This window comes from Abramis brama, assembly GCF_963993115.1.
Source record: "Abramis brama genome assembly, chromosome: 5".
Classification (NCBI taxonomy): domain Eukaryota; kingdom Metazoa; phylum Chordata; class Actinopteri; order Cypriniformes; family Leuciscidae; genus Abramis; species Abramis brama.
In genome coordinates this window covers 50673720-50699575 of record NC_139967.1, presented here as the reverse complement: position 1 = coordinate 50699575, position 25856 = coordinate 50673720, and the positions used below count along the sequence as shown (strand labels likewise).

At 41.4% G+C, this 25856-nt stretch overlaps 1 protein-coding gene across 1 annotated transcript; it reads right to left on the bottom strand.

Annotated features, from left to right (window-relative positions):
• Positions 1 to 665: 665 nt before the first annotated feature.
• Positions 666 to 22351, bottom strand: pax8 (paired box 8; the record flags this gene model as incomplete). Its single annotated transcript, XM_084115697.1, has 11 exons — positions 666 to 772; positions 1201 to 1287; positions 4170 to 4268; positions 5659 to 5901; positions 6217 to 6322; positions 7283 to 7446; positions 8891 to 9016; positions 9101 to 9177; positions 9314 to 9511; positions 13620 to 13785; positions 22330 to 22351. The coding sequence occupies 11 exons, from the start codon at positions 22349 to 22351 to the stop codon at positions 711 to 713; spliced, it is 1350 nt and encodes a 449-aa protein (XP_083971823.1). The 3' UTR covers positions 666 to 710.
• Positions 22352 to 25856: the final 3505 nt, after the last annotated feature.

Sequence of the window (25856 nt, the reverse complement as noted above, 5' to 3'; positions counted from 1 at the left end):
GATAAAGCCCATCCAACCCTGGCTAATTCGTACGAATTAGTAAGATTTTTGCTAAATCGTACATATTTTAAAGGTTGCCAAATTCGTATGAATTCGTAAGGATGACCTACCCCTGACCCCGCCCCTAAACCTACCCATCTCTGGGGTCAAGACAAATCGGACGAATTCGTACGAATTAGCCACCTTTTAATCACTCCTACGAATGGGTCGTGAGATAGCGTTGGCCATCAGACATCAGTTCCTTCAGCTCCAGTCCAAACGCGATCAAATGTCATGTAATTTTCTCAAGCAGTGAAACGCTACAAAGTCGCGATGTTTCTCATGTTCTTCAGAAGAATTAATAATATTTGAATTTGCGTGAATTGTGTATGCTATAGTCAGTTTGGTAGTATTCCTGAATCATGTGCACTTAAGATGTAAAGTGTTTCTGGCCATGAATATATGAAAACATTATGAAATGTCTTTGGCTACAGAGAAATAAAAATACAGGCAACAAATGTTCACTGGTGGAATAAGATGTAAACGTGTGGCTGTAAATGGCCTTTAATCAGGCCGTGTACAAAGGACATAAATAGTTTTACAGGCAATAAAAGGTATCGTCCATCATCAATATGTTTTCTTCATACTCCACTGTATTCTCCAGTGTAAGAAGAGTATCTCGAGGTTTTATTCATAATCCACCGTAAGAAGAGAAACTGGAGTCCGTTCTTCTAGAGATGATCGTAGGCGGAGGGAGGAGCTCGTGAGGAGGAACTGTAGTAATACGGGGATCCTGCAGGGGGCGACAGGCAAACATCAAAATATCACAGCGAATAAGCATATATTAGCATATAGTGCATGAGAGTGAAGGTAGGATAGAGATATTTGCTTGTTTTGTGTTGTTGAAAGCTCAGCTGTGCGAAGGTCTGCTCTATAATTCTAGCTCGAGGGCTAATGGCCGTCTTATGACTGTGCCATTATTTATTTCCACAGAAAACTCAATAGCCTGAAGGCACTTGCAGAGGGTGAAACTACTTCAGAGTGTCATGTGACTGAAACTTTATGCAATAGTTGAAGGGCACGGCAGTCTTGGGTGTATACAGGTCGTTAGTGCATTTCTTTCTGTACTAACCATGTAGCCAGAAGCGTAACATGTAAGCATGTGGGATGTTCATGTTTATGGGATGGAGAAGTGGAAGTGAGGCACACTGTTGAACTCACCTAAGATGGTGGAGTTGGTGAATCTCCAGGCGTCGCTGTAGGACGTGTAGGACGGGTGTGTGTAGGTCTGGCCCGAGTACTCCGGTCCTACAGGGAACACACACACATTAAACACATCAAACTACACAACAGCAACGACAGCGATGCCAACAGACCCTCGGTTATAAACACACTCATGCTGTAAGTGTGTCTGTTTCTCGAGCTCCAGCACATCATTCACTGGCGGTTAGAGACTGTAAACCATTAATCCCACAGCTGATCACTGGTGCATACAGTCTCTGCTCTCTCTCTCCATCCCTCACTCACTCCTTCAGTCCTTCAGGCCTCCCTCGGCCATTCTTTCTTTTAACATTCCAATATCTAATTGGTAATTATGGGAGCCGGATTGAATCCCCCCTTCAGTGAGTAATTGTGTATGAACGCTTCCTCTCAGCGAGACCACCAGAAAAATAATAAATCAGACCCTCTCATTTCGCGCTTGGCAGGGCAGACTTCATTTGAAAAAAGAAAAGTGCATCTCAGTCTCTGCAGAGCTTGTGCTCCTCCTGCCGTTTGTTCCTTAATGGATTCTCTCTCTCTCTCTCTTTCTCTCTCTCTCTCTCTCTCTCTCTCCCTCTCTCTCTTTCTCTCTCTCTATATGCTTTCCATATAGATTGTGCACTCATTCATGGTGTGTCTCCACCTCAGACTCTCTTTCTCTCCATCTCTCTGGTCTCTCTCGGACTAATAATCCTGATCCCTCAGCGGGCCCCTGTGGTGTGTGTGTGTGTGTGTGTGTGTGTGTGTGTGGTCGGGCATCAGTGCAGAACTCCTGCCCCGGTCCCTCCACATCTACTGATTAACCCAGCCGTTCTCCTGTTAATCTCTAACTCGGCCCCCGGCGTTCTCACGCGCTCCACACATTCATGTTTCAGAGAAACAGCATTTATGAGTCCACTGTTTTAATCACAAAACTAGATCGTTACATTTCCTCAAGAAAATGTGAGTGGCTCTTGCCTGTGCGAAACTGTTGCTAAGCATTTACATGTGTTCATTTAGCAGATGTTTTTATCCAAATGAGGAACATCACAAGCCATTTGTCATAAGAGCCAGATTCAGAGCAAGTCGAAGCTAGATTAGTGTTCAAGCTAGAGCAGAGGTGAAATGCAGAGAATCCTTTATGGTTGTGTATTAGTTGTGTATTAGATGTGCCGTTGACTCTCAGTGCATCCGGCGCCAAATCCAACATGTGTGCGGATAATTCTGATGAAGCGGACCCTACAAATGAGCGGGACTTATGCTAAGAAAAGAAAAAAAAATTTTTTTTTTTTAATATATATATATATCGTTATATACTGGTTCCCTCTATGGTTGAAGTTTGGTGGTTCAAATATGTCCACTGTAAAAAGGATAAGGAGATTCGACTAGAAACATGTTCAGTGATGGTTATGACCCTTGCTTTAATCAACAACTCCCCCTAATTAGTTAGAACTATATCATTAAGCACATGTACATGTGTTGTTTATTGCAGTGGTTTGGAGATGCATCCATCCAGAAGAGCGCATGACCTTTGAAATGACAAATGCTGAACAATTAGTCCATGCGTTCATGAGCTCAAGGCTAGATTACTGTAATGCTCTACTGGGTGGTTGCCCTGCACGCTTAATAAACAAACTACAGCTGGTCCAAAACGCAGCAGCTCGAGTTCTTACCAGAACCAGGAAGTATGACCATATTAGCCCGGTTCTGTCAACACTGCACTGGCTCCCTATTAAACATCGTATAAATTTTAAAATATTGCTGATTACTGCTTGAGTGAGCTCTTAACGCATTATAGTCCTTCACGTCTATTGTGATCTCAAAATTCCGGCCAGTTGATAATACCTAGCATATCAAAATCGACTGCTGGCAGCAGATCCTTTTCCTATTTAGCACCAAAACTTTGGAACAGTCTTCCTACCATTGTCCGGGAAGCAGACACACTCTGTCATTTCAAAGCTAGACTAAAGACACATCTCTTTGACCTAGCATACACATAACACATTATAGACTTCTATAATTCAATGTTAGGCTGCATAGATTAGGTCAACGGGAACCGGGAACACTTCCCATAAATCCTGATGTACTCGTTACATCATAAGAAGAATGGCATCTACGCTAATATTAGTCTCTCTGTTTATCCCAAGGTTTACCGCAGTCCGCCGGATCCAGGCCGTATCCAGATCTGATGAAGGACCAGCGCCTGGACACACACTCACACGGTTTGCATTTTCAAGGTTTGCGTTCTCGAGCCACCAGGCACTGTTGTCGTGGGAATGAGCAGCCGGAGCGAGTTAAGGGTTTTCTGTTAGAATGGTATCATGTAAGTGGCCTCTAAGTTAATAACAAATGATCTTTGCAACGGAAGTGAATCAATCAAAACTAACTTTATCTGGACAATAACTTTATTCTAGAGCTGCTGTAAAACCTAAACAATCTCTGTTACTGTAATCTCCTGTTATCACTGTAAAGCTGCTTTGAAACAGTCTATATTGTTAAAAGCGCTGTATAAATGAAGGAGACTTGACACATCAGCACAGAAAACAACCACCGTCTTATTTAAATAATTATATCGAAATGTTGTTTAGAAAGAAATCTGTCTGAATAGTGACACATGCCTTAAAGTAATAGATCATTTCAAAATGTCATCATTTACTCACCCTCAAGTTGTTTCACACCTGTATGAATTTCTTTCTTCCATCAACTGTTTGTAACCAAACAGTTGATGGACCCCATTGACTTCAATAGTATTTTTTTTCCTACAATGGAAGTCAATGGGGTCCATCAACTGTTTGGTTACAGACATTCTTCAAAATATCTTCTGTTCAGCAGAAGAAAGAAATTCATACAGGTTTGAAACAACTTGAGGGTGAGTAAATGATGACAGAATTTTCATTTTGAAGTGAACTATTCTTTAACAAGCACCATGAGAGTTGATGAAGCTCCTTTACCTGCAACCATCCCGGTGAAGGAGGACGAGGAGAAGCCGGTCTGAGCCGATGGGATGTGTGGAGGATAACCGGGAAGCATGGAGCTCGACACTTCTCTCCCTGAAACAGGCAAACACACACACACAGCTCAGTCTTAGAGAACCACACACACACACACACACACACAGCTCATTCTCAGAGAACCACACACTCACTGCTCAGTCTCAGAGAACCACACACACACAACCATACACTCACTGCTCAGTCTTAGACAACTACACTCACTGCTCAGTCTCAGAGAACCACACACACACACACACACACAGCTCAGTCTCAGAGAACCATACACTCACTGCTCAGTCTTAGACAACTACACACTCACTGCTCAGTCTCAGAGAACCACACACACACACACACACACACACACACACAGCTCAGTCTCAGAGAACCACACACTCACTGCTCAGTCTTAGACAACTACACACTCACTGCTCAGTCTCAGAGAACCACACACACACACACACACACACACAGCTCAGTCTCAGAGAACCACACACACACACACACACACACACACACACAGCTCAGTCTCAGAGAACCACACACACACTGCTCAGTCTTAGAGAACCACACACACACACACACACACACACACACACTGCTCAGTCTTAGAGAACCACACACTCACTGCTCAGTCTTAGAGAACCACATAGACACACACACACACACACACACACACACACACACACACACACTGCTCAGTCTTAGAGACCCACACACACAGTGCTCAGTCTTAGAGAACCACACACACACACACACACACACACACACACACTGCTCAGTCTCAGATAACCACACACTGACTGCTCAGGCTTAGAGACCCACACACACAGTGCTCAGTCTTAGAGAACCACACACACACACACACACACACACACACACACTGCTCAGTCTCAGATAACCACACACTCACTGCTCAGGCTTAGAGACCCACACACACAGTGCTCAGTCTTAGAGAACCACACACTCTCTTCTCAGTCTCAGAGAACCACACACTCACTGCTCAGTCTTAGAGACCACACATGCAGTGCTCAGTCTTAGAGAACCACACACACACACACACACACATACTGCTCAGTCTTAGAGAACCACACACACACTGCTCAGTCTTAGAGAACCACACAATTACTGCTCAGTCTTAGAGAACAACACACTCACTGCTCAGTCTTAGAGAACCACAAACTCACTGCTCAGTCTTAGAGAACCACAAACTCAGTCTTAGAGAACCACACACTCACAGCTCAGTCTTAGAGAACCACACACTCACAGCTCAGTCTTAGAGAACCACACACTCACTGCTCAGTCTTAGAGAACCACAAACTCACTGCTCAGTCTTAGAGAACCACACACTCAGTCTTAGAGAACCACACACTCACAGCTCAGTCTTAGAGAACCACACCCGGTCTGCTCAGTCATAGAGAACTGAGGATGATGATGGGATGGGCTTTACCTGTGATGAGGTGTGGGCTGTTGAACTGCCCCTGCACTGGGGCATGATGAGAAAATGAGCTGAAGCCATGAGATAAATGAGTGCCGTTGCTGCAACTGTTAGCGATGGACACTGACGCCGGAGCCGAGATGGCCGTGAGCTCCAGGAACGCGGAGTTAGCGATGAAGTTAGGGGAGGAGCTTGAGCTGTTCACCTCAGGGGACACTTCCTGTTTCAGACAGAGTGGGCGGGGCTGTAGGGCTTCTGGGCGGAGCAACGGGTTGACAGACAGGTGGGAAAATTCATGCATGAATGTTAATAGATGTACAATGAAATGGATATATATGGACATATGCTAAACGATGACACAAATTACAAATACAACAATTAAATATGAATTATGAGTTTGGGGAGTGTGTAGTATGCAGGACTGAGCAGTTTGCTAAATGAACTGTGTAATGTGTTGCTCTGGAAGTGTCTTTTCATACAGTAAACGTGCCCCTCTTTCTCTTGTAAATATGGAACAAATGACAAAGAGTAATTACAGTGCAGCGTTTGCATATGGATGATGGTTATTACCTGCAACCACTGTGTATCCCTGATGTGCTGCCAGGTTTCGACTGATAACTGAGCCACTTTTCCCCTCGTCCAAGCTGCCGTTGATGAGCGAGAGAGGATAGAGAGACTGCAGGAGAGAGAGAGAGTTCAGCTCTGAATGGCATGCCTGTTTGACCTTATGAAAACAAAATATATTTCCCTATTTATGAATGATCAATATATTAAATGGTTTAACAGTATAAATGAAAATATACGGAATAATATATTGTGTTAATATATTACAATATATTGAATAATACATAAGGAATTGCCGGTTTTCATATATTGAAAAATATGTGATAATGTATTTACTAATATGACATAATGTATGTTATTTTATATTCATTACTACACTTCATAATATACAGATGTATATGGGATCAGATATGGTACTTTATGTGTAATATATTCACTCATGCAGCATAAATACACAGAAATGTATATATAATGTAATAAATTTCTTATATTTTTTAATTATTTTCATTATAAATGTTTCATAGTTTACAAGCACACCTGCATGTACTAAAGTATTTAGCCAATAGACTAACCCTGTACTGAGGAGCGCACAGCCATTACTTTTAAAATAGAGTAATTATAGTCTTAATGGTTTTCGGCCAATCATCAGCCTCACCACAGGCTCGACTCTTCAGCACAATGGTAACCCCAAAAACAAAAAGTAATAGAACATTAAACACTAACAGATCTCCCCCTATATTAATATAAAGCAAAACACATTAAATAACACTTAATTTTAACATTTGCTCTCCTTTAACAGTCAGAAGCAGAGCATGCTGGGAACTATAAATCTGTTGTAACTTATTTCGTGAATGTGCGTGTGTGTATGTGTGTATAATATATATATATATGTGTGTGTGTGTGTGTGTGTGTGTGAACATACATTCACATTTATATGGGAACATGTATGTGCAGTATCTGTGCACAATAAAGGATAATACTTTGTGAATATTACATGTAATGCTAATTTTATCTTCATTTATACATATATAGTTGTCCTGTAAGGGTGTTTTCCCGTCTCTCGGTGTTGCACCTGCTCAGTTTTCCCAGTGGTGTGGCTGAAGGAGTCGGAGCTGTACTGGTTCCGCTGGAAGCCACAGTCCTGCTGGGTCGGGAAGTGTTCGGTCCGAAGATGTTTCCGGGATCCGGTCCCGCTTCCCTGCGAGTCCACACTGTGCCGACAGCTCTCCTGATCACCTGTCAATCAAATAGCAATTTGTGTGTCTGATCGGGCTCTCTTAAAGACACTTCAGTCACACACACACACTCACACGCACACACACATACACGCACACACACATACATGCACACGCACACACACACACACACGCACACACACACACACACTTCTGCAGATCCTGAAAACCACTGATTCACCACAGCTTTCACTCGTGACGGTCAAAGACTTTCTTACTCACACTGTTTTTACTAGAACAGTTTTGAACCCATTTGTTCCAGCAATGCATTTTCCATAATCTAACCCTGCCTGGAATTTTAATGTTTAAAGATCAAAATTCTCCCTCATATTAACAGTAATATACAGTCAGACCAAAAACTATTCAGACACCAGATATAATATTTGATGTTTTTTCACTAGTGTGATCAGGACACTATAGTTCATTTCTGTAAGTGAGGAGAGCAGAATAAAGTAAACTGACATATTATACCCAAATATTCTTCATACAGTGACTACCAGTGACATTTAAAAAACTTTGGGACCAAAACTGATTCGGACACTTTGAGCTGATCATGTTTTGCTGAAGTGTTTGTCTTTAATTGCTAATGCTCTTTTTACACACAGACTGAACACAATGAAGCATTGCTTGGTGATTGGTTGAGCTAAACTGGTATTATCTAATTGTGTAGTTAAATTTAACAGCTGACAGATATTCAACATAATTCATGTGTGAGACAGTCTAACAGAAGGACGGACAAAACCAGTCAAATATCAGCTGATATTCTTGTCATTTTTTATCACCATTTTCTAAACAATAGCAAATAAACTGTGATAATGTGAGAAATGTTGAAGCTGTCTGAATAAATGTTGGTTAGACTGTAAGGACTGTCAGTATATCAGTGTCCGGTCTGGAAATCATGTCATCGTCTGAAACTGCATTACATCCATCCATATCCCAGACCGGGTTAGTGATGTTGGATATCTCAGATAACCAGTCCATCACTGGTCTCTCTCACACACACACACACACACACACACACACACACACACACACACACACACACACACACACACACACACACACTCTCACACACACACACACACACACACACACTCTCACACACACACTCTCACACACACACACATACACACTGAGGCGGTTTCTGCTTCTCTAACAGTGATCATTACAGTTACAGTAATAAAGCAGGACTCACTCTCTCTCTCACACACACACACACACACACACACACACACACACACACACACTGAGGCGGTTTCTGCTTCTCTAACAGTGATCATTACAGTTACAGTAATAAAGCAGGACTCACTCTCTCTCACACACACACACACACTCACACACACACACACACACACACACACACACACACACACACACACTCACACACACACACACACTGAGGCGGTCTCTGCTTCTCTGACAGGTCAGTAATAATAATAACTCACTGTCGTCGCGGCTCCTCTTGCCCTCGGCGCTGGTCTGAGGGATTCCCAGTAAGCCACTGATGGAGTAGGTTGATCCCAGTGAGTCCGACTGGGGAGATTCGGGAGGCGTCACGGCTGAACTGGGAACTGAGCAGAATCACACAGCATTATTACTGGACCGCAGTGAACTAGGAAACAGCATTATTGGGAATTATCAGTGTGTGTTCTCACTCAGTGTGTGTCCAGGACTCAGGCCTTTACTGTCCAGAGGAAGATTGAAAGGCTGTTGAACTTTTGTGCGAATGATCCTGTGAGAGAAGAAACAGCGGGTTAGAAGAGTTCATCAAATCTCTGTTATATATGCGTTGACCTGTTGTCCATGAGGTCAGAGGTCAGAGGTCATGTACCTGTTGATGGTGAGGTCAGAGGTCAGAGGTCATGTACCTGTTGATGGAGCTGACACTGGGCACGGTGTCCCCGTCACACACTCCCTCGGCCAGCAGCCGGTCCCGGATCTCCCACGCGAACATGGTGGGGTTCTGGCGCTTGTACTCCGCGATCTTCTCCACCACTTTAGGGGTCGCGACCTTCGGCTTCGAGCCTCCAATGACCCCTGGTTTAATGCTGCCCGTCTCATAGTACCTGAACGAGAAATGACATTACAACAAAACTCATGCACCTTCTGGGACATTTACAGTTTTTCTCGATTGTTTACACACATTTTCTGAAAGCATGCCTCGTATTCTCAGAACTCTACACACAAATCCAAAAAAACACACACACAATGGGCAAAACCCCTCAATTCTCCTGCAAAATGAAACTTTACATTCAAAACAATGTTATTTCTTCTCAAAATGGTATTTTGTTTTCAATGACACACACAAACCATCATATGAATAGACATTTATAAGAACCAGTTGAACACTGATGTGCTCAATGTAAAACACTTCTTCTCCATTCATCATAATGACTTAGGCCTTCTCTTTGTTCAGTGTTCACTTACTACAGACAGTACATACATAAGTGTGTTGTAAAATATTTGAGAATATTGTTTTTATACTCAGAACACACAAAAACACGGTAACAAATATATTTTATTTTTCCCACAAAAACAATGTACACCCCAACCAACACAAAGTTGCACATACAGTGGTCTACATACAAAACAACAGAAGAATTGACTGTATAGTTACAGTAAAAACAAAAAATCCAATGTTGGCATCCATTGCTCCACAGAAGAGCTCACCTGTTGCCCTTTTATGCTAAAGCTCTGATGGCTAATTGTAAAACTGTGTGACGGGTGTTTGCCCATGTGATGAGTCAGTGTGCATATCTGAATGGCAGTGTGTTCCTTGTGAAAACAAGAGATTTTCTGCATGAAAATTGTGCCAAAAGCAGAGAATCGTGTGTAGTGTTTTGAAAAAGGTGTGTTTTAGATCTGCAATTTGAGTGTAAAGCAGGAATTGTGCTTGTAGTTTAGCAGAACTGGTTCAGGGGGTTGGTGAATGAGTCACATGTTGTGGTCATTGTGTCTCAAGTACCAGAAAATGTGTGTAAACAATCGAGAAAAACTGTAATATTCAACAATATTATTGATCTCCTGCATTGACTGAACTGAGCTGGACGATGACATCACCGCTTACTCCAGAGCGGCTGTATATATAAATGAACTAAATTACAGTAATAACTTTTTTTTACAACAAAAATGAACCATCACTGAACTTACTTAAGCTGGACTGTGACGCTTTTTTCTTCTAGAAACAAACTTTGTTGCATTATTTCCCTGTTATCTCTGTAGAGCTGCTCTGAAACACTGTATAAATAAAGGTTGACCTGCTGAGTTTCACTTTCACTCGTCTACTCACTTATGCTTTATTTATTTCTGCTAGTTTTTATCTACTCCGTCTGTGTATATCATGCACTGTGTTGTATATTGTGTGTAACGTTAAATCCGGAGTACTTGATATATCATGTTTACTTTAGAACAAACCAGCACCAATTTCTTGCAAGTGCAACTTCGCCAATAAACGTAATCTAATTCATTCCAAGAGAGACCGTCAGATATGCTGGAACTGCTTGTGTCCGAAAACATTCAGAACCTTCAGCCATCCAGAAATAAAAACAAAAACAATTAAAAATACTAATTTATTTATTTTACAGAAAAATACTACATTTGCTGCACATTCAGTCACATTCAGTACGTTTGGCAGTGGAGCACAAGAAACAATCGGTGTGTGTGGTGTGTGTGTGTGTGTGTGTGGTGTGTGTGTGTGTGTGTGTGGTGTGTGTGGTTTGTGTGGTGTGTGGTGTGTTTGGTGTGTGTGGTGTGTGTGGTGTGTGTGTGGTGGTGTGTGTGGTGTGTGTGGTGTGTTTGGTGTGTGTGGTGTGTGTGTGGTGTGTGTGGTGTGTGTGTGTGTGTGTGGTGTGTGTGTGTTTGGTGTGTGTGTGTGTGTGTGGTGTGTGTGGTTTGTGTGGTGTGTGTGGTGTGTGTGGTTTGTGTGGTGTGTGTGGTGTGTTTGGTGTGTGTGGTGTGTGTGGTGTGTGTGTGGTGTGTGTGTGGTGGTGTGTGTGGTGTGTGGTGGTGTGTTTGGTGTGTGTGGTGTGTGTGGGGTGTGTGTGGTGTGTGTGGTGTGTGTGTGTGTGTGTGTGTGTGTGGTGTGTGTGTGTGTGTGTGTGTGTGGTGTGTTTGGTGTGTGTGGTGTGTGTGGTGTGTGTGTGGTGGTGTGTGTGGTGTGTGTGGTGTGTTTGGTGTGTGTGGTGTGTGTGTGTGTGTGTGTGTGTGTGTGTGTGGTGTGTGTGGTGTGTGTGTGTGTGTGTTTGGTGTGTGTGGTGTGTGTGTGGTGTGTGTGGTGTGTGTGGTGTGTGTGTGGTGTGTGTGGTGTGTGTGTGTGTGTGTGTGGTGTGTGTGTGTGTGTGGTGTGTGTGTGTGTGTGGTGTGTGTGTGTGTGGTGTGTGTGGTGTGTGTGTGGTGGTGTGTGTGGTGTGTGTGGTGTGTTTGGTGTGTGTGGTGTGTGTGTGTGGTGTGTGTGGTGTGTGTGTATGTGTGTGTGGTGTGTGTGGTGTGTGTGTGGTGTGTGTGTGGTGTGTTTGGTGTGTGTGGTGTGTGTGTGGTGTGTGTGGTGTGTGTGGTGTGTGTGGTGTGTGTGTGGTGTGTTTGGTGTGTGTGGTGTGTGTGTGGTGTGTGTGGTGTGGTGTGTGTGGTGTGTGTGTGGTGTGTGTGGTGTGTGTGTGGTGTGTGTGTGTGGTGTGTGGTGTGTGTGTGGTGTGTGTGGTGTGTGTGGTGTGTGTGGTGTGTGTGTGGTGTGTTTGGTGTGTGTGGTGTGTGTGTGGTGTGTGTGGTGTGTGTGGTGTGTGTGTGTGGTGTGTGTGGTGTGTGTGTGTGTGTGTGTGGTGTGTGTGGTGTGTGTCCTCAGTGTCAGGACGAGGCCGGTCTCGTGTCTCTCACGGAGGAGCGGAAGCATAAAGGAGGAGCGACGACAGTGGAGAGCGAGAGAGGCCAGGCCTGGACTATTTTATTTTATGTTTATGTTTTATTTGATGTGACAGCAGTCGTCCGTGAGGGGCTGCTGTCTTTTACTTTCGTTTTGTATTTGTTTTATTTTTGGTATTAAAGTTTGTTGAATGTTCGCCAGTTCCCGCCTCCTTCTTCCCACAACATCTAACCTCGTTACACCTCACAACTATGAGTATCTCAAAAGGCGGTGTCTTCACAACTATGTTTCTTTTTAGAAAGAAATGATATCTGAGGATTTCCAGTCCGGATTTAGACCGTACCATAGTACTGAGACAGCTCTCATTAGAGTCACAGATGATTTGCTCTTATCATCCGATCGTGGTTGTGTCTCTCTATTAGTGTTACTCGATCTTAGTGCTGCATTTAAAACCATCGACCACAACATTCTTTTAAATAGACTCGAACATTATGTTGGCATTAGTGGAATTGCACTAGCATGGTTTAAATCAAACTTATCTGACCGTTATCAGTTTGTAGCAGTAAATGAAGAGATGTCTCATCGATCACAAGTTCAGTATGGCGTACCACAAGGCTCAGTACTAGGACCACTGCTGTTCACTCTGTACATGCTACCCTCACACACACACACACACACACACACACACACACACACACACACACACACACACACCCTTAGGAGATATCATTAGGAAGCATGGCATTAGTTTTCACTGTTATGCTGATGATACTCAGCTCTATATTTCTTCACACCCTGACAAAACTTACCAATTCACTAAATTAACGGAATGCACAGCTGATATAAAAACTGGATGACTAGTAATTTTCTACTACTGAATTCTGAAAAAACAGAGATTCTAATTATTGGACAAAAAACTTCCTCACGTAATAATCTAGAATACTGTCTAACACTTGATGGCTGCTCTGTCAAGTCTTCGTCGTCGGTTAGGAACCTGTGTGTGTGTGTGTGTGCTCTTTGATACCAATCTTTCATTTGAAAGTCACGTGTCTAGTGTCTGTAAAACCGCATTTTTCCATCTTAAAAATATATCTAAATTACGTCATATGCTCTCATTGACAAATGCGGAACAATTAGTCCATACGTTCATGAGCTCAAGGCTAGATTACTGTAATGCTCTACTGGGTGGTTGCCCTGCACGCTTAATAAACAAACTACAGCTGGTCCAAAACGCAGCAGCTCGAATTCTTACTAGAACCAGGAAGTGTGGTGTGTGTTGTGTGTGTGTGTGTGTGTGTGTGTGTGTGTGGACTCTTCACCTGCCCAGGATCTTGCTGACACACCCGTGACTGACCCTCAGTTGTCTCGAGATGTCGCAGGGTCTCACACCCTGATGTGCCATATCCACGATCCTCTGCCGGATCACCTCGGGGAGCGGCCGGCCGTTCACAAACATTCCTCCGAGCTGATTCAGACCCCCATGACCTGGAGAACACACACATCACACACACACACACACACACACACACATGAGCTGATTCAGACCCCCATGACCTGGAGAACACACACATCACACACACACACACACACACACACACACATGAGCTGATTCAGACCCCCATGACCTGGAGAACACACACATCACACACACACACACACACACACATGAGCTGATTCAGACCCCCATGACCTGGAGAACACACACATCACACACACACACACACACATGAGCTGATTCAGACCCCCATGACCTGGAGAACACATCACACACACACACACACACACACACACACACACACACATGAGCTGGTTCAGACCCCCATGACCTGGAGAACACACACATCACACACACACACACACATGAGCTGATTCAGACCCCCATGACCTGGAGAACACACACATCACACACACACACACACACACACACACATGAGCTGATTCAGACCCCCATGACCTGGAGAACACACACATCACACACACACACACACACACACACACACACATGAGCTGATTCAGACCCCCATGACCTGGAGAACACACACATCACACACACACGCACACACATGAGCTGATTCAGACCCCCATGACCTGGAGAACACACACATCACACACACACACACACACACACACACACACACACACACATGAGCTGATTCAGACCCCCATGACCTGGAGAACACACACATCACACACACACACACACACACACACACACACACGAGCTGATTCAGACCCCCATGACCTGGAGAACACATCACAGACACACACACACACACACACACATGAGCTGGTTCAGACCCCCATGACCTGGAGAAGACATTAACATACACATGAACATGAACACACACATACTGAACACACACACACACACACTGAACACACATGAACATGAACACACACACATGAACACACACACACACACTGAACACACATGAACATGATCATCACACACACTGAACACACATGAACATGAACACACACACACTGAACACACATGAACATGAACACACACACACTGAACACACATGAACATGATCATCACACACACTGAACACACATGAACATGAACACACACACACTGAACACACACACACTGAACACACATGAACATGAACACACACACACTGAACACACATGAACATGAACACACACACACACACACACACACACACACACACACTGAACACACATGAACATGAACACACACACACTGAACACACATGAACATGAACACACACACTGAACACACACACACTGAACACAGACACACTGAACACACACACACACTGAACACACATGAACATGAACACACACACACTGAACACACATGAACATGAACACACACACACACACACACACACACTGAACACACACACACACACTGAACACACATGAACATGAACACACACACACTGAACACACATGAACATGATCATCACACACACTGAACACACATGAACATGAACACACACACACTGATCACACATGAACATGAACACACACATACTGAACACACATGAACATGATCATCACACACACTGAACACACATGAACATGAACACACACACACACTGAACACACACACACTGAACACACATGAACATGAACACACACACAATGAACACACATGAACATGAACACACACACACACACTGAACACACACACACTGAACACACATGAACATGATCATCACACACACTGAACACACATGAACATGAACACACACACACTGAACACACATGAACATGAACACACACTGAACACACACACACTGAACACACATGAACATGAACACACACACACTGAACACACACACACTGAACACACATGAACATGAACACACACACACTACACACACACTGAACACACATGAACATGAACACACACACACTGAACACACATGAACACACACACACTGAACACACACACACACACTGAACACACATGAACATGAACACACACACACTGAACACACATGAACATGAACAAACACACACTGAACACACATGAACATGAACACACACACACTGAACACACATGAACATGAACAAACACACACTGAACACACATGAACATGAACACACACACACACACACTGAACACACATGAACATGAACACACACACACACACACACTGAACACATATGAACATGAACACACACACACACTGAACACACATGAACATGAACACACACACACTGAACACACATGAACATGAACACACACACACACTGAACACACATGAACATGAACACACACACACTGAACACACATGAACATGAACACACACACACTGAACACACATGAACATGATCATCACACACACTGAACACACATGAACATGAACACACACACACTGAACACACATGAACATGAACAAACACACACTGAACACACATGAACATGAACACACACACACACACACACTGAACACACATGAACATGAACACACACACACACACACTGAACACATATGAACATGAACACACACACACACTGAACACACATGAACATGAACACACACACACTGAACACACATGAACATGAACACACACACACACTGAACACACATGAACATGAACACACACACACTGAACACACATGAACATGATCATCACACACACTGAACACACATGAACATGAACACACACACACTGATCACACATGAACATGAACACACACATACTGAACACACACACACTGAACACACATGAACATGAACACACACACAATGAACACACATGAACATGAACACACACACACTGAACACACATGAACATGAACACACACACAATGAACACACATGAACATGAACAAACACACACTGAACACACACACACTGAACACACATGAACATGAACACACACACACACTGAACACACATGAACATGATCATCACACACACTGAACACACATGAACATGAACACACACACACTGAACACACATGAACATGAACACACACACTGAACACACACACACTGAACACACATGCACATGAACACACACACTGAACACACACACACTGAACACACATGAACATGAACACACACACACTACACACACACTGAACACACATGAACATGAACACACACACACTGAACACACATGAACACACACACACACTGAACACACACACACACACACACTGAACACACATGAACATGATCATCACACACACTGAACACACATGAACATGAACACACACACACATGAACATGAACACACACACACACTGAACACACATGAACATGAACACACACACACTGAACACACATGAACATGAACAAACACACACTGAACACACATGAACATGAACACACACACACACACACTGAACACACATGAACATGAACACACACACACACACACTGAAGACATATGAACATGAACACACACACACACTGAACACACATGAACATGAACACACACACACTGAACACACATGAACATGAACACACACACACACACTGAACACACATGAACATGAACACACACACACTGAACACACATGAACATGATCATCACACACACTGAACACACATGAACATGAACACACACACACTGATCACACATGAACATGAACACACACATACTGAACACACACACACTGAACACACATGAACATGAACACACACACAATGAACACACATGAACATGAACACACACACACTGAACACACATGAACATGAACACACACACAATGAACACACATGAACATGAACAAACACACACTGAACACACACACACTGAACACACATGAACATGAACACACACACACACTGAACACACATGAACATGATCATCACACACACTGAACACACATGAACATGAACACACACACTGAACACACATACACTGAACACACATGCACATGAACACACACACTGAACACACACACACTGAACACACATGAACATGAACACACACACACTACACACACACTGAACACACATGAACATGAACACACACACACTGAACACACACACACACTGAACACACACACACACACACACTGAACACACATGAACATGATCATCACACACACTGAACACACATGAACATGAACACACACACACATGAACATGAACACACACACACACTGAACACACATGAACATGAACACACACACACTGAACACACATGAACATGAACAAACACACACTGAACACACATGAACATGAACACACACACACACACACACTGAACACACATGAACATGAACACACACACACACACACTGAACACATATGAACATGAACACACACACACACTGAACACACATGAACATGAACACACACACACTGAACACACATGAACATGAACACACACACACACTGAACACACATGAACATGAACACACACACACTGAACACACATGAACATGATCATCACACACACTGAACACACATGAACATGAACACACACACACTGATCACACATGAACATGAACACACACATACTGAACACACACACACTGAACACACATGAACATGAACACACACACAATGAACACACATGAACATGAACACACACACACTGAACACACATGAACATGAACACACACACAATGAACACACATGAACATGAACAAACACACACTGAACACACACACACTGAACACACATGAACATGAACACACACACACACTGAACACACATGAACATGATCATCACACACACTGAACACACATGAACATGAACACACACACACTGAACACACATGAACATGAACACACACACTGAACACACACACACTGAACACACACACACTGAACACACATGAACATGAACACACACACACTACACACACACACTGAACACACATGAACATGAACACACACACACTGAACACACATGAACACACACACACACTGAACACACACACACACACACACACACTGAACACACATGAACATGAACAAACACACACTACACACACACACTGAACACACATGAACATGAACAAACACACACTGAACACACATGAACATGAACACACACACACACACTGAACACACATGAACATGAACACACACACACACTGAACACACATGAACATGAACACACACACACTGAACACACATGAACATGAACACACACACACTACACACACACACTGAACACACATGAACATGAACAAACACACACTGAACACACATGAACATGAACACACACACACACACTGAACACACATGAACATGAACACACACACACACTGAACACACATGAACATGAACACACACACACTGAACACACATGAACATGAACACACACACATGAACACACACACACTGAACACACATGAACATGATCATCACACACACTGAACACACATGAACATGAACACACACACTGAACACACATGAACATGAACACACACTGAACACACATGAACACACACACACACTGAACACACATGAACATGATCATCACACACACTGAACACACATGAACATGAACACACACACACTGAACACACATGAACATGAACACACACACACTGAACACACATGAACATGATCATCACACACACTGAACACACATGAACATGAACACACACACACTGAACACACATGAACACACACACACACACTGAACACACATGAACATGAACACACACACACTGAACACACATGAACATGATGATCACACACACTGAACACACATGAACACACACACACTGAACACACACACACACTGAACACACATGAACACATACACACTGAACACACATGAACACACACACACTGAACACATACACACTGAACACACATGAACACACAGACACACTGAACACACATGAACACACAGACACACTGAACACACATGAACACACACACACTGAACACACATGAACACACACACACACACACTGAACACACATGAACATGAACACACACACACACACACACACACTGACTGCTGGCTCTGTGAGGCTCAGATTACATTTCATTCCTCTCATAACAAATCCACATGTTTCTCTTGTATTGCCAAATCATATTTACACTCTTCTGAAAGTTACACATGAACAGTCATAACAACTGTATCCAGAATGAAACCTATTCAGATTCCTTTTCACTCTGTAAAAATGAATACATATCTCTTACTATTCTATGATCTCTACACCATTTCCAATGTTTTCTCAGCTTCTCTGAATGTCTCTCTCTGTCCCTATAAACTCCCCGATGCCTTTATTTCCACACACTCCTCCCTCAAAACCTCAGATAAACCCACATAGTTCGGTCCTGTATATGGACAGTATCATGGCATACATCGCACAATCTGCCTGATGAAGAATATTCAGCTTTAATAACTCTAACTCTGTTCAAATATACAAGAGCTCATTATAATATATGAACTAATAATAACCACTGCTATAATATATTTTAGCCATGAACATGTTTGTGTTTAATAACCTACACTACGGCAGTTAAAACTATAAAACATTCAAAGGTTTCTCAGAGGGACAGAATATTGTTTGAATGAAAGTCATTGCACTGGGTTGTACATGCAATAATAAAATAAATTAATGTGCACTTGTAAAAATATTTAAATAATAAATATAAGATGTTCATAAGAAAACTATTGGTCAATCATAAGTATAGTTATTAATACTATTATCTTTGTTGTTGTTTTTAGTGCCTGGAAAATTTATTTAATTAAAAACAGCAGATTTTAATGTTCGTTTTTCGTGTTTTTGTTATGCGACCTTTTGTGGGGAAACGCTCGCGCTTCAGTGACTCTCTTTAATTTAACCCGTTCATTCTCTTCTTTCTCTCTCTTTAATTTAACCCGTTCAAGCTCTTCTTCCCCTTTTGCTCTTTTGCAGCTTCATTTCCACATCAAACGGCGCTATTAACGGTGTTAGCGGAGTGTGTCAAACTCTCCTCGCCCAGAGTCAGCGAGCCACAGGATATTAAAGCAGAGAAACCCCAGGAGAACACACACACACACACACACACGCACGCACGCACGCACACACACACACACACACACACACACCCACACACGCACACACACACACACACAGTTTCACTCACTCACTCACTCTCACACACACACACACACACACACACAGTCTCACTCACTCACTCACACACACACACACACGCACGCACAATACACACACACCAAGCAAGGCTTAAAGACTGGTTTTGTTTATATCATCGATTTTAATAGTTTATGTTAATGTTGTGTTAGGTTTAGGGTCATGGCTAATTCAGAGATTTTAAAGTAGATTTTAACGAGGATTTTTTGGATCACGGCCTGAATTTCTAAAAACTTCTGAAAACTAGCGCATCGCTTATAAAAAGATTTTACTGTAACTAATTGTTTAAATTTTACAAAAGCGATTTTTTTTCTTGTTTTGCTGCAGACTTTAGATACTCTATTTTGATATGACATTATGAACCAATCAACTGCATAAAATTAATGATTTATTTCAGTACGCATAATGGGAAAATAAAATTCCCAAGACAGAATTCCAACAAATTTAGACAACAATAATCGTATTTCGATGAATGCATGAATGAATGAATACAGAAATAATCTGTACACTACTTCAAATATATGGAAACGAAAGGAGAACCCGATCATGTGAAAATGAGAGAGAAATTGTAGGAAAACCTTCTACAAAAAAGTGATATATGTGTTGTTGTACAAAGTAATTTAAAACATATTATAGCGCGTATAAGCAACCCGTTAAAACGCAATATTAGCGACAATGATAAATTAATTTTCATGTAAAAAGAGAAAAGCGGGAAAAAAGGTTTAACTCAAAAACTGAACGAGTGTCTGTCCATCGCCGCAATAATACAGTCAGAGATTCGGGGAAATAAGTCAATATCAACCAGCAGTGTTTAAATATGTATTACTGAAATATTGACAGAAGTCCGTGTGTTATGTGATAATATAATGCTCGTTTGAACACGCTGGTTTATTCAGGACTGGTTATTAAACACATTAACCCTCTAAACGAAAAGTCAATAATATCTGTGCGAGTAAAGACTTTCTGTCCAAATCTCTCCAGATTATTCTACAATCCAGTCCAAAGATTAACGAGGCATATTCACAAACATATATCAAATTCAGATCAATTACATTTACGAATCGAAGGATTTGTGTTATGATTGTGAGTTATAGGATCTTATTTTGTTATTTGTTATAGATTAGCAGTATTCACGAGTTCGTATATATTAGTATTAGTATATTAGTTCTTCTTGACGCATAACGTATTATGATAAAATGCCAAACCACTACTGACAATATATGGACATTTAGATGTTCTATATTGTTTTAACATTTGATAGTAAATTGACAGAAGCTATTTGGAAGATAAATAAACCAAATAAAAAGGAAGGTTTGTCTGATATTCGCTGAATAGTTTCTTGAACTTGTAAACTGATGAACATTATTGTGAAATATAATGCCTGAATAAATGTCCCGATTGCGGCACTTGTTCTTCATTTTTAGACATTTCATGAGATACCGGTATATAGATTTCAAAATAACGAGTTTATTATTTTTACCTCGCCCAGTAGTGACGGACATTTCTCAGAGAAGTCTCGGTCTCTTGATGTCCAGGTTTTTTGTCCAAGTGTTTTCTGTGTTTTAGTCCATATGATATTCCTGCGTGGATAGTTTTATTCCCTGCAAAAGGACATTTTATGGTGAACCTGACAGTTACGGCTATTGTTATACTATTATTTAATATTTATTAATGGCTATTTGCATTACACAGACTCTCATCTTCGATACTTAAGCCCTATATGTTTAGTCGAAGAGTTTTTAACGTCAAGCTCCTCGTTTTTTAAAGAATCACTCAGAGATTTGGCTTGTTCTTTTGCGCGTTATAGGCCTGTTGTAGATTATGAGGATTATTTCTCAGAAGTTATTGGCTGAAGAATCTGCAGGTATCTATAAGTTTACCCCATTAAGTCCACATCACATCAATGCGCACAAATAAATATATAATAATGCATGTTTTACCTTCTGGAGAAGAAACGCTTGGGAATATCCGACGGCTTTTATCCAGCGCCACAGTGTCAGTTATAATGGCACATATTGTGTGTGTGAACAGATTTCCTCCAGTATAGTATGTGTGTGTGTGTGTGTGTGTGATCAGAGTGCCTCCAGTAGTGTGTGTGTCTGACTGGCCCGCGGAGGCTTTATCGCGGAGACTCTCACGCGCTCAGGACGCGCTTCGCCATTGGACGACGCGTTATTTGGGGGCGTGTCTACAGGATGACGTGTCCAGACCGAACTGTGCGCATGGGTGATTCTGGGGGTTCGAGCGCTTCCAGAACACAACAAAACACCGAGCGATACGTCAACGTTTACGGAAATATTAGTCAAGGATCGGCTTGTTTTCATTCACCCCTCAGTGATTATGCGAGATGTGAACGCGCTCATCCTTCACACACAATTGGACTCTTGATTTGCTATAATCTGCTGTTATATCATATATATCATGACAAATACCTGATCCCTCACTTGATGGATACCAGCACTTTACAATGGTTTACCTCAGAGGAGGCGACTAATAATAATAATAATAATAATAATAATAATAATAATAATGACTGGGTTTTACCAATGTATTATTGGGTTTTTTTTTAATGATTGAATTTTATCAATGCATTTCATTATAATTATTAATAATAATAATAATAATAAAACAATGACTGGATGGTTTAATCAATTAGGCTAATGTATTATTATTATTATTATTGACTGAATTTTATCAACAGGCTACATTTCATTATAATTATAATTATTAATAATAATAACAATGACTGGGTGGTTTTATAAATTCATTTATTATTATTATTAATGACTGAATTTTATAAATGCTTTTCATTAATAATAATACTAATAATAGTAGGCCAATAATAGGCTGATGATAATGGCTCTATCAGTAATCGCTTGCGGTGGAAAGTGCTTTGCTTTAAATGTCCGGCATGAAATGGCTTTTATTGCGCTGTTTGCGAGCTTCTAAACTAACTCTCAGCGGGGTCACTGGATTCCCGAGCATCTTCACACACTCACTGTTGTTCTCACAACTTTAAAACAAACACAACAACCCGAATTACTCATTTATGGCACCCGTGGTTTGGCCTTTGCCATATGGCGCGTGTCAGAACAGAAGAGAGAGAGTCTTTATTAGCGCAGTTCGACACACACACATTAATGAACGAACTAAAGGTGAATGAGTGTTAATATAAAGCTTTGTGGTTCCGTAAGACTCGAGATTGCATGTCTGCGGCCTCAGTAAGAGGATAATTAAACCACATTACAGGCTTGAAAAGAAAAATAAGACAGGTCAAAATCACTCCATATTCTTATCTTGTTATTCCTCTGAAGGCTCTTTCCTTTCATTCATTCGTATTCATGCCTTCGCCGGTGTGTCGTGTAAATACAGCGAGTGCAGAACAAAGTGCTTGTGTTTTCAGATAAATACAGAGTGAAGAGAATCACAGAGTAAATGGAAGCAGAAAATTCCTTTCTTGAGCGTAAAAAGAGTGAATGAAGAACGAGCGCCCGAGGAGAGGGCAGAAACAGGAGGAAGAGAGAAACTGAGGTGAAAGAGAGTTTAACACGGGATTAAAACCATCGAGAGAATGATAGTTATCTGTGCTTTAATCATGTCAAATACCGGCAACTAAATTAATGGCGCATTAAACAGGCAAAAGTGGTTATTAGTATATACTAATAAATAAAAATAATAAAAATAATATATATATATAGTAACTATATATAAGAAATAATTTGAAACTAAGCAAAGAAAAGCACAATTCTCTGAAGTGTTTTTCATCTGTGTTGCAGATCATGTGCGGATTTACGAAACATTCTAGTGTATGTGACAATACAACCCTTAAAATACCCATTACATGTTAACAGCTGGTTCATTATGGCACAGTTAGGCTATATGTAATTAAATATTTGACAGGGAGAGAATATTAACATTGTTTATGTTTAATGGACAGATATGCTACGAAACTGTCTACAATTATACTTTAAAGCTAACTTGAAATAGTAAAGGTCAGTTTATGGTTTACTGCGAGAAAGTTTCTGTGAAATGTACCTTGATAAACACGATAACGTTGGAAATATCGATAATCAAAGAAGAATGATGGATGCGCACATAAAGATTATAAAATAACCGATGTGTTTAAACACTTTGCAGTGCCTGCTCTTATCACAGGTGAAGCCTACAAAAGTGTAGCATCTCGTTTTTAAAGATTAATTATTTTTTCCCCCGTTTTCGTAAATAGGCCAGTGTGTAAATTAAAACCCATGAAGGTCGGAATGACTCTCTCTCTCTCTCTCTCTCTCTCTCTCTCTCTCTCTCTCTCTCTCTCTCTCTCTCTCTCTTGAATTCAATTCAATTCAATTCAATTCAAATGTGCTTTATTGGCATGACTGTGTAAAATACAAAATACCACAATATTGCTAAAGCAATAGACATATACAACTATATAGATAAAAAAAATTGTTTTCCATATTATACATAAATATATCACAAAAAAAGAAAGTACAGAAAGTACAGAGAGTAAACGGAAAAGAGGGTTCAGCCCTTGTCCCCCATAACGGCACGGAGACTCTCTCTCTCTCTCTCTCTCTCTCTCTCTCTCTCTCTCTCGATCAGCAGCAGCAAACTCCACTATCATATAAATAATTATTGGTGTCTTTCTCTACCGGTTTTTTAGAGAAATACTAAAAAATGTTACGTACAAAACAGCGATGTTAGCCAGATTTACAACTCTCGAGTCTTTATTCTCACCGGCCAGGAAACTAAAGAAATTCTGTAATTTCCTATGGTTTAAAATATGGGTTTCAAAAGAGCATCAAAAAGCTGTGCAATTTCAAGATAAAGGTCAGAATTTAATAATAAAATGTCACTACATTTTTAAAAAATGATAATAAAAGTGGAAGAAACAACCCAAAATGATTCCTTTAGTGTTTTGTATGTATGTGTTATTCTTATAAATCTTCATGATCCACACCTCTCATTTTCCTACAAAAAGCTTCTAATTTATATTTAATTACCCAGTGT